The 12,358-nt window shown below is 37.8% G+C and overlaps 2 protein-coding genes across 3 annotated transcripts in view; one reads left to right on the top strand and one right to left on the bottom strand.

The window, feature by feature from the left end:
• LOC306850982 (uncharacterized protein) overlaps nt 1-3,280 on the bottom strand; it is a 145,375-nt gene extending 142,095 nt beyond the window's left edge. Inside the window, exons 1-2 of one of the 2 annotated variants that reach the window (XM_079386975.1) lie at nt 3,171-3,280; nt 2,322-2,499 (exon numbers count right to left, since the gene is read on the bottom strand). In XM_079386975.1, the coding sequence (XP_079243101.1) occupies nt 2,322-2,485 (164 nt within the window). In that variant the 5' untranslated portion in view covers nt 2,486-2,499; nt 3,171-3,280. Of the gene's footprint in view, nt 1-2,321; nt 2,526-3,170 lie in introns of both variants that reach the window. The other variant, XM_079386974.1, reaches the window with a different exon arrangement.
• Nucleotides 3,281-5,202: 1,922 nt separating this feature from the next.
• On the top strand, nt 5,203-10,054 carry LOC306850987 (short stature homeobox protein 2; the record flags this gene model as incomplete). The annotated part of the gene is made up of 5 exons (XM_079386981.1): nt 5,203-5,452; nt 6,464-6,672; nt 8,382-8,439; nt 8,678-8,766; nt 9,090-10,054. 5 exons carry the CDS (start codon nt 5,203-5,205, stop codon nt 9,381-9,383), a joined length of 900 nt encoding a protein of 299 aa, XP_079243107.1. The 3' UTR covers nt 9,384-10,054.
• Nucleotides 10,055-12,358: the final 2,304 nt, after the last annotated feature.

The following is a 12,358-nucleotide window of genomic DNA, read 5'->3' as shown; positions in this document are numbered from 1 at the left end:
ATAACGGAGTACACCTCCATATGACACTTTCAGAGTCATCCAATGTCCTTTTACTTGAAAATGGTCTCAAGGTGTTTTAAAACATATGAAATACACCCACATACTGTACTATGCAGTGTACTTATTGTATCTGAATAACACAAATTTCTCTGCAGAATCCTGTGTTATATATATACAATTCTAATCACAAAAGTGAAACTCTCAATATAAGATGTTTCAGTCATTTTTAGTTTAGCTCAACACTGCTCCACCTGCCACGGGTCAGACAAACAGAGCAATGCACTCTTCAGGTGAGCTTAATGAGGGCATAAAACACCTGCAGAGTTACACAGATGAGGCCACTTAACAACTAACAGATTTACAGATGGACGTGTGGATACGGTAAACAACGACTGACCAACAGCAGTCTATTTAGCTGCTTGACCTCCACAGACATCCTTCTTTCTGTAAGAGAAACTATTTCCCATCACATATAATGGCAACTGAACAAGTGTCATGAATAATTGAAGTCAGGCAGACAGTGCTAAGTGACTGCATAAAGCATCGTCTGGCTTCAACGTCTGGCACGTGTCTGTTTGGAGCAGCACGTTTGGGGAATGAATGCAAGAGTCAGTGGAGAATGTTTGGCATCCAGCAGTCAAGCGGTGGTCAGAATGGCATGATCACTAAATTCAGTGACTTCGGTGATGTAACGTCGCCCTAAACAGCGAGATATTGACTTGTTTTTCCTTGTTTTTGACCTCACATGTACTAGGTTTTTCCAAATGCACAGTTTCTTGAAGGTAAAACTGAGCCCAAATAAAGAAAATTGAATGCACTGTGAACTTACTTGAACAAACAATGAACGACTGTATTTTTATTAACTAACATTAACAAAGATTAATAAAGAATGTAATAAATGTAGTGTTCATTGTTTGTTCATGTTAACTAATACATTATCTAATGTTAATGAATGACACCTTTAAATAAATTCACAACATATCAATATGTTCTCTAAATGTAAATTTGTATTAGCGATCTTTCAAAGTTTGGAAATACAATTTCGAACAGACATCTATTACTTTTTAATTCATTCTCCCCATAAAGTCTTATTTTATGAAAAATTGATCGAAAAGTGATTTTATGATTAAAACAAGCAAATTTCTGCCAATGAGATAAAAAAAATTAATTTAATTCAAGTGGAAAACACACACATACACACATATATATGTGTGTATGTGTGTGTGTGTGTGTGTGTGTTATATATATATATAAAACTTTTTTCTTTCTCAACTCAGCTCCTTCATTTTGTCCAGTTTCTCAGAAAACAAGATGTCATATATGTTCAGTCTGTCTTGATTTAAGGATGTTTAGATAGTTGTACTGGAGAAGCAGACAAAAATACTGAAGAAGATATCCATTTTTTGCAGTGCATGCCACATTTAATTCCACGACTTTATGAATTATAGACTTCCTGCCCTGATTTAAGACTTTGTGAGGTTTTAATTTGTGAAAATGTGAATGAAGACACTTTATTTCGATAGTCCACTTTAGATATTCTACTAACAGTAAGTAACTTTGTAACTCCATGTCAACTAGCAGTCATTATAGTATTAGTAGACTGTCTGCTTAATATCTGCTAACACTTTATTTTGATGGGTCCACAACATACAACATACTGACTATAAGAAACTTTGCAAGTATATGTCAACTTATTCTACTAACCCTAAACCTACCCTACTAATAGACATGTTAATAGACAAATTAGTTGCAAATTAATGAGAATTAGTTGACATGTAGTTACAAAGAAACTTATAGTTAGTAGGGTAACACTTTATTTTAAGGTCTCTTAACTAGTTGCTCATTAGCATGAATATTACTAGAATATTAGCCATTTATTAAGCTCATATTAATGCCTTATTCTACATCCCTAATCCTACCCAATACCTTTTTTTTAAGACATGCAGAAACCCTCTCTGGAGCAACGAGGTTTCATATACAGGTACTGATAATGAGGGCTTGCAACTGTGCAGATTCTCATGGTGAGATCAGCTGATCAGTGCTGCCGGGACATCGATTTCAATGCCATTGACTTGTTTTTTGGTAACCAAGTGTGCATTCCTTCTGGGCTCAATGTGCCAGCCGCCTTTGACATAGGGATGCGGACTGAATAACTGTTTCAGAACTTGTCTATGACAGCTGCTTGGCAGGGAGGGGTGAGAAATAAGAGGGCTTGTGATGTCAGTCAAACAAGAAAATTGTTTCCAAGAAAGAGCACGTTATTACATTTTGATGAAAGATTACAGGGGCAAACTTTTTTAATTTGATTCTTCAGAGTCTACCTCCTGTCTGCAGCTTTGTTTCGGTCTCTGGAGCGCGTTCGTCTCCTGGAGTGCTTGCTGCGGCCGGTCACTCTGCTGCCTGAGGAGCTGGAGGAGGAAGATCGGCCCCTCGCTCTCCTCTTCCTCCTGCTTCGACTGTTGTCCTCGCTCTCTGACCGGCCCATGTCCACTCCGGTCACTGGGTCAAACGGAAACATGCATTGACTGTACGAACAATTTAGCTTCTCAGAGATCAGAAATGTTACTCATGTTGATTCAGTAGCTCAAGACACACGTCTAATAAGGATGCACCTTAAATTTCATTAAGCTCTGGACACCCAACTCGGAATGAAAATTAAAGTACCTGTTTAATTTAAGATGAAATTCTTGATTTCTCTAATTTGAGATCTGCTACACAGTAACACAAACGAAACATAAAACTCGTGTCTATTTATTTGCATAAGGCTAGAAACGTGTTAAAAACGCGGAAAGCACATATTCTCCGGCAAATAATAATAAGTACAGTTGATGTTGGCTGAGGCTATGCTAAACACTAAACCCAAACCTTAAAACACTTCATAACAGCCAATATCAGGACATATCCAATGTTTACAGATAAAGTGCCTTAATTCATGAAGGAAGAGAACATAAACGGGAGAGCGAGGAAATATAAATATCAAATTTGCGACTATAAAATATATAAACATTTCAATAGCTAATGTTGTCAGTCTTACTAGCACGATTTCCTCAACATTTCCAAGCGCTTCCTCTAACACACGTTATTTAATCAATAAACAGCACGTCCGCTAACTTATTTTGACGTTTATATGTAAAAAAGATGTATATTTATGTCTATATCCACACTCTTACCTAGATAACGATACACACTCACAACAATAACTCATAGAACAGCGCCATGAGCCGCTGAACAGACAGAAGTAAGAGATGTGGAGCTCATCGATGCGAGCGCAGCAGGCATTACCAATCAAACACGATCTCCAGCCGCTTTCACCTTCATGATCGCGCGAGATAAACCTGAAATACTTTGATTTCTGTTCATTTCTCAGCGACAAGACATTTCTCTTCTGATTCTTAAAGCTTGGATTGTGTTTTTGTTTTAAGTGTTGAGAAACCGCAGGCCGAGTGAAAAAGCGATTTTGAGATCATAATTCATATTTTTGGTCGGAATGCAGCCTGTTATGGACAGTTGTGTCTATTTTTAAAAAAAGAAAGAAATTAAATTGTATTGAGCTGTCTGTGAGATGCATATAGAGACAGATTCAGAATGAACATGTGAAGTAATCGTAACGATTTGAAGGTAAAACTTCAGCTACTTACACAAAATCATCTTTTTTATTTTTTTCTAAAAGTCAAACTGAAGTCTTAATAATTCCGTCGTCTTTTTGAGGAAGAAAGAAATGCTCTCATCAAAGTACAGATTGAGAGATATGCCTAATCGTGAAGATATTGTGATCGTTTTAGCTGCATGATGTGCAAACATTTTTTACAAAACATATTTATTTATTTTTTTTGCAGCGTTTCGAATGCTTGAAGAATGCGTTTACATTAATATAAGAGGCACTTATCAGATAAATATGTCATTGTGATGTAATTATTAATGAGAAGGTGTGCTGTAATTTATCAGTAGAAGCCGCCGAACTAATAGGCTATTCTTGCTGTCTTGTGCTACTTGGTTCTGTTCATTTTTATTTTATTTATTTATTTATTTTAATTCGCTCTTGATGCCCAAATGCACTTATTTAGTAAGACGGCTAATTAAACATATTATGCAAATATGCAATAATTTTACTAAGTTTGTGTAATTGAATAGCAATTAAACAGCACAGAATCTGAAGATTTATTTATTTTTGATATTGCAAGTCATTAGGCAGCTGTTGCTAATAATAGAAACAGTTGTCCTCTGAGTGCTGAAATATTAATTAAACGGGATTTTTAAAATAGTGAATATTTCTTCCATGCTGTCAGAAAATAATAAGTGTATAATAGCAGCACGTTCAGCCTATTTTATTAATGCTTAAGCTCTACGAAGCTCATTTTTACGGCTGTTGTAATGTAGGATACCCAGAACGCGTAATAGATGCTCTTTCACTAAATTGTTCAAATTGGTAGTTTTGATTTAGATTTGATTCTTCATATTCTCATTAAATTAACTAGACGTCCTACTTATGGGAGAAAAAAAATATTTTCACTCTCTAATAAATATATAACCTACTGTAAAAAAAAAAGAAGATTGTTTAAGAAGGTTAAATAATTATCCCGCAAGCCTTACAGCTGTTTTCTGTGAGGATTCAGTTTTTATTTCTCGTCTACAAAAGAATTGTGGGTCCAAATGATGTTTTTACTGCATGTGTCACTTCCATGATCACAAAGTGCATATTTGTCTTTTCCTCTTCTCGTTATCTCTATCACACTCGTTTTCCAGCTCAGATCAAACAGTGGCGGAATAAGATGCCCTTTTCAGTAGTTTTGGCCTCATCCCAACATCATCATCATCACGATCCCTGGTGTTTCCAAACTCTAACCAGTCTAGCTTAATGACATTAATTTGCTCCTCTTGTCAATCTTGGCCAATAGCAAGCATGGAAGGCTGATGTGGATCTGAAGGACAGATAAGGTTCCCCCACCCATCCCAGCCCCAGCCCAGCCCGCCTCTATGGGAAGGGGGCTCGTGGTGAGGAGCGCGGATCAAGGGGCAGACGCTTCAAGTATAAATAGTGTGACTTCAATAGTGAATCGGCAGCAAGTCCGCACACTCCGCAACCAGAGGAACTGTCAAAGATCTCGTCACATCATCTCGCATTCAGGCCGATGTTGATGTGTTATGGTAGACTGCTGAGGATCTAAAGAGAAGATTGCATTTTTTTTCTTCTTGGGCGCAGTGATGGAAGAACTTACCGCGTTTGTCTCCAAATCTTTTGATCAGAAAGTGAAGGAAAAGAAGGAAGTGGTGACGTACCGGGAGGTGCTGGAGACCGGCTCGGTGAGAAACAGGGAGAGTCTGTCGGGGGAACCGGTTCGCGAGGAGGTGAGCAGCATCACGCGGAGCGGCGTGCGCTCATCGCCGGCCAGAGAAGCGGACATGCTCGCCTCAGAGAGAACCAGAGACTCGATCAGCCCCAAACTTACAGACGGTGAGTGCTCCCTTCGTTTTATAACCCGGTATATTTACGAAAATTATTTCATCACGCTATTTCTTCTTCAGAGGCCTATTTACTGTCCATAATTTAAGTTTTAGAACTTCTTCGCTTTCGATATGTTTTATTATAGGCCTATTTTAAAGTCACGTTAATTTCGTTCAGGTTATGCGAAACGTAATAATAATACTATAATCATTTGACAGTCATCGCTGTTATGAAAACAAAAGAATCAATCAAAAGTTAAGTGATCAAATCGAGCGCTGTAACATTGTGGCTGTAGCCTATATTTTTGTAGGACAGTAGTTGCATGGGGGCCTATATATGTTTTTTATTAAAAATAAATAAATAGTTGTGAAACGCCAGAGGTTATGACGTTTGAAAGATTATCGATTATCCATGAGATAAGCATCTATAGAAATAAATAAATAAATGTGTAGGCTATCCGCAGGTAGATGTACATAAAGGGTTTTGTAACGGAAAATAATAATGTATAAATCAAATGTATTATAAATCATTAAAAAAAACCGCTGAAGGCCTAGGCCTATTTCAATTAGCCTATTTGAAGTCTGATATTTAAAATAATATCACGAGAACAACAGCCATAATAATAATAACAATAATGTGATCTGCTGACCATTTGGATTAGACGTAGCCTGCCTATTATTCTTCCTTTAGAAGCACTAAACATCTAACATACAGGCTGTTGTTTTTAATACAGGTGAATTATTTTGACAGCAGGGATTTTCATTCAGCTGCGTTAATTGTTGTCTTTATTGATTTCATTTTCGTAACATTGAGCCGTTTTGCCAGGTTGTTAATTTGACGTACAATAGGATAATATTCCTGTCCTAAGCATCCGGTTCAGAGAGACTCTCCATGCATATGTATAGTGTGTAAATAATTAAAGAGCTCGGTGTAGGACAAAACATCCGTGACCGACATCAGTGGACATCCTTTCTCATCACTGGATGAAGCGTTCATTCGTGGTTTCTGCTCCGTTTTTAGGTAACACAGATATGAAGGAACGCAAAGAGGATTGTAAGCCGCTGGAGGATGAGACACAGACTAAAATCAAGCAGAGAAGGAGTCGGACTAACTTTACCCTTGAGCAGCTGAATGAGCTGGAGAGACTGTTCGATGAAACGCACTATCCAGACGCCTTTATGAGAGAGGAGCTGAGCCAGAGACTCGGGCTGTCGGAGGCCAGGGTACAGGTCAGGCATGCATGTGCTGTCTACATGTGTGCTGTGCAATGGATGCAGTGTGCATTATGGTTTCCCTTGCGAGAGGAGAAACACTTTCGATTAATGCAATGTTGAACGTAAGAGGCCAATTGCATATGAAGTGCAAAATAATTCATGAATTAGTTAGGCTATATATTTAGGTGACTGCATATAACGTGCTATTATTACGTAATTACAGGTTCTGCTAACGTGCATCAGGCTAACAATGCAGAGTCTCCGAAATAATTCCCAAGTAGATTAAAAATGCAAATGTATTTGAAATAAAATCGATTAATAAAAAGAGTAATATAGGCCTATACAAATTGCGTTACAAAAAAGTGTTGCATGTACACTCCTATATTGTTGTTCTGGCCAACTATAGCACTGCTAAACACAAAGTTTACAGCACAGATTAACGTTGCTATTATTAGTGTTGGGATATGTGCATACTAGCTATTTACAGTCATAGCGTGCTAAATAAAATTAGATATCAGCTTATGTGTTGAATGATATTGTCGGGGAAAAAAACGTGATATTAAGCCGCTTAAATCAACGCCGCTGAGCGACAATGAACAAAACAACGAACAAAAATGATTCCCTGATTTGTGCGCATTGGCCTGCAGGCAACATCTGTAGTGTGCTTTTTAGGATGGGGAAGACCATCTGCACAGAAACATAATAAGGCTCAATATATGTGTAACAAGAGACGAGCGACTGAGCCGAATAATGACATTCAACACAGACATAGGCTCTGGTGTGATTGATCAGAAGAGAGAAAAAAACAATATCTTATTTCACTCTCTTTTATCTATTATTTCCTTGGGTGGGGATATAAAATTCACTCTTTGAATACATTGGTCCTTTAAAAAAAATGGGCTCAAAAGACCTCCCTGGAAAAAGTTAAACCATCGTCTCTCTTTGGGATCTTAGCAAAGGGCATTGTCCCAAGCAAGGCCTGCGGATTTACATAAATTATCTATCATTTTTACCCAAATAAAGATCTGATGCTCTTTTCATATTCAGTATTCACAGACAAGGCCACACCGCTGGCTCAATACACTGCCGCTTTACCGGATAAAATCATAACGGGATTTATTATCATATATTTATTATCGTGTTTCCACTTTCACTTACAGCAGAAATATCATGCAAATGCAGTGTCGCTCGCTCGTCGTTAGACTGAATCAAAATGAATAAACAGTGCACTGGAAGTATGCACGATTCAAAACAGATGCATGAGACACAATCATTTCCAAAACTCGATATATGGCAGAGAAATATGACTCTAACTTTCTCTCTGATATAAGCAATTAATGTCTCGATTTTAGCCAGCTATTGAAGTCCAGGCATATAGTCCCATGCTGGGTATATTTGCTATTAGAAGACCACTTTGCTTCTTCTGGGACTCTAATCCCCGGATAGATTAAACCATTGCAGAAAGACGATATATTAGATGCATGCTATGAAGATTCCGTTTGTTTAACATTTGAACAAATCTGTTTGTTTTGTGGTTATATTTGATCGCTTTTTACGTCAATTCGCCGCTCGTTATAGAGATATAATAATTAAAATGTGCGGTTAAGCGTTATGAATATTTTAGAGGTCCTCAGAGATGCATAGTTTTGCTGAGACTGTTGTCATTTTGGGAGGATGTACACATGCCCTCACCAACAGCTGTCAATCAATGCTTGTGTTTTCAGGTCTGGTTTCAGAACCGACGGGCCAAATGCAGGAAGCAGGAAAATCAGTTACATAAAGGTGCGTTGAATTCAAACGCTTTTTACTCTGCTATAGAAATTAGGAATGTTAGGTTTTGTATTTATTTTGGTTTTCTGTATTATTAAAACCTTATTGTTTTTGTTGATAAATCATCGGATATTTATTACAACGGTGTATCCAAGTTCATTTTGTCCTTTAATGTGCAGAAATGTACATTAATGCATCTAGTTTTTGAGCACACACAGATAAAAACTCAATGTCAACATTTTTTTTTCAGGAGTCCTGATCGGAGCGGCGAGTCAGTTTGAAGCGTGTCGTGTTGCTCCATATGTCAACGTGGGAGCTCTGCGCATGCCATTCCAGCAGGCAAGTTACAATACAGAGGCGTGCTACAGACTTTCACAACCATTTCTATGATTCCACGCTCAGATTTCCCTCCTTTTGTTATTGCAAAGACATTTAGATGAATAATATAACTGTTAGACGACTTGAGATTTGTGAATTTTTTGTGCATGCCCCATGGATTTGGGTGGGGGGAATGGGGTGCAGGTGTCCGGATGCATTTTTTTATTTAATTTTTTAGCTATGATGTTACATGCAATTGATCCAGTGCCCAGTAACGGCTCTGCATATAGTCTCTCTTAAGTTAATGTGTTTCTCCCCCTCTCTTCCCACCCGTGCGTCCATAGGATAGTCATTGCAACGTGCCGCCCTTCTCCTTTCAGGTGCAGGCGCAGCTGCAGCTGGACAGCGCCGTGGCCCACGCGCACCATCACCTGCACTCGCACCTGGCGGCGCATGCGCCCTACATGATGTTTCCAGCCCCGCCGTTCGGTTTGCCCCTGGCGACGCTCGCGGCGGAATCCGCTTCGGCAGCTTCGGTGGTGGCGGCGGCAGCGGCGGCTAAACACACCAACAAGAACTCGAGCATCGCGGATCTGAGACTGAAGGCGAAAAAACACGCGGCGGCGCTGGGGCTGTGACGCCGAAGCAGAAAAACAAACACATTATTTATGTTTTCATGAAGGACACGCGAGAGAAAAGGAAGAACACAAACTGTGAAGTGGACAAACTTTACGTGGATCTTTTCGCGGATGGAGGGACAATACAAAGCGTCGAATGAACTACGAGAAAAGTTGAACTTTTAGTGAACTTTTGCAGAAGACAAGAAGCTGAATGTGAATATATTGATATAAAGCAGCTGGGACGATTGTTCGGCTGTTTGTGTGACAACGAGAACATTTCTGCTTTAATACGTTATTAGTAATTAATGGAAATAAAGAGGCTGGCCTCGTTTTATTTGAAACAAAGTTTCTCTGTGGATATTTGTGAAATATTACAGAAATCACTTTTGTTGCCAAACATGAAAACTCCAGTGTTTTCATGTAAAACATGATTTAAGTTAAGATTTATGCTCTTTGAGTTCTGAAACAAAATAAATGAGCATTAAACGAAACGATGGTCATTGCTTTGCCTATTAATGAGTGTATTGTGAATATAATCCAATATCGGGTGATTATTCAATAGAGAGTCTCCGTCAGATGCCCAGTTCACATTAACACACATCAGGCTTTTATTCTCGGTGTAAAAATCTAATTCAGGTAATACACTAATATTGATATGGTACGGGCACGTGTAAAATATGTTAATAACGACAAAAAATAAATAATAATATTTTGGTTGTTTTATGCTTCATCAAGGCATTGTGGAAGCACTCTGGATTTTCTTTTCGATCTTGTTCCTTCATCTCTTGTACAACCATGTGAATCTAAATGTAATGTTCATGTTTTATAAGGGTTATAAAAGGACATCGACTGCGGGCACTCATTTTTATGATATCTATGATTTTATCATGACTGTGAAACGTGAGCTCAACACCGTGTTTTCGATTCATAAAATAAATGTAAGAAAGACTGCAGCATCTGTGTCGTGGTATACGTAGCTCGTAGGGCTATTATTTCACTTGATTTTTTGGTAAATAGTTGCATGTGATGGGAGCGTTTAAACAGAATCCTTCATGTGCACTTTCTTCTTTTATAATTGCTCTTATAATTTAATGTCTGAAATTATACAATGTGAACAGACTTAATTAAAAGTCGACTCGTTTCTGTTTTGTTTGGATGATTCTGTTGTGTCACGCATTAGGCTATACAACGATTGTTTTTATTACTAGTGAATGCTTTTATAACGTGTTGCCAAAAATCAGTTATATATATGATTATGTAAATACATATTTATTTATTGGGGAAACGCTTATGATAAAATCGCACGGACCTCTTTCAGCTCCGGGTGTTTGAAACATATGCAGACTGCCGCTGGGACTGAGCTTCTTCTGCAGTCAAAATAACACTTTAGAAAAAAGAAAAAATGTTTTCATATGAAATATTTTTGTTCATTTTGTTTTAAACAAATAAACAAGAATAAAATATTTATTAACCATATTTACGGAACACGTGATCGTAATTATATATATATATGGCGCATCGCTTGCATTCTTCTGAAGCTTCATCAGGCCGCCTGTAGAGATCCGAAGCGGTTCTCTTGGGAATCTGATAAATACCAAATGGCATCTCCTATCGCGAATAACCTGTCTGGTCAGATTACTGTCTGGATACAAAGTACAATGTTTTGGCCTATTAATTAATACTGCTTTAACAAAGGCGCGGTATAAAGAGGGCTTGTGTATCCAGCTCTGGGCTGGACTCGGACGCCAGTGCTATTGAATTATTGATTCCTCTTATGCCTAGTTGAGACAAACTTGTGAATGAGGGATGGCTGTACAGAGGACGAAAGGTGGGTATTAAAAACTAACGATTTACCCCAAATCGGATAAATTTACCAGCAGATTTGGACACTGCGCTTTGGATATAAACATATACTTTTTCTTCAATTTTCTGAGTATGCTATAAGTGAGAGTCACTCCGGTAAACAGTATGACCTTGAACTAGAAATAGAAAAGTGATCTGACAAATTAGAGACCTCGACTGCAAACTTCACTGTAACAAACAGCAGTTTTTAACACAATAAATTACAATAGCAACCCATTCTAAAAATACAGTAGGCCTATACTCTCAGAAATAAAGGTGCTTAAAACAGCGAACCATTTTTGGTTCCACAGAGAACCATTCAGTCAGAGGTTCTTTAAAGGTCCATCTCTTTCTTACCTTTTTATAATCTGAAGAACCTTCTTTTGCCACAAAGAAGCTTTTGTGAAACAGTAGGTTCTTCAGATGTTAAAGGTTCTTCATGGAAGCATTTAGACAAAACAGTTCTTCTATCTATGGCATCGTGAAGCACCTTTATTTTTAAGAGAGTATGTTATTATATTAAGATTTGAATTCCTCCAGCTGCTGCAATAACACAACACTGAACTGATCACTGAATGATTTTAGGTTCAAATCAACGTATTTATTTATTTTTATAATTTTTAAATAGATGTTTTCAGAATTTTGCAGACAAACCAGGTTGCTTTCTCTCATAACACCATAAAGTACTTTATAATAACAAAAATAAGGAGATTTCCTTTCTTTGTAGGATCCCACAATAGGGAAAACCCCATTAGCCACTACATGAAAAATTTAATTTGGTATGCTTAGGCAAGCATAGGGACTTATCGGAAGAGTTTAACATGACTTTTCCTCTGGCTCAATTGTTAGAGAATGTGCTAACAATGGCAAGAGCATGGCTTTGCTCCAAAGCAGCACACCACACACACACACACACACACACACACACACTAATAAAACTCTAATGTGTTGTGTGTTGCAGATGCACAATGGTAAAAGAGATTTGATTCTATTTATTGCTGATGTTTTATTGAAAATATTTGTTTAACGATTATGGAGGTTAGTGTTCAGTTTGGTTGGGGTTTCAAGTTGTTAAGTCTCTTCCAGTCTGTGCAAAAGTGTTTCAAGTGAATCCATTTGTTGATACTAAATTTGGAGAACAAATGGTGTTA

The sequence above is a fragment of the Barbus barbus genome, assembly GCF_936440315.1.
Source record: "Barbus barbus genome assembly, chromosome: 31".
In the NCBI taxonomy this organism is placed as follows: Eukaryota; Metazoa; Chordata; class Actinopteri; order Cypriniformes; family Cyprinidae; genus Barbus; species Barbus barbus.
This window is presented reverse-complemented; position numbering and strand designations above follow the sequence as displayed.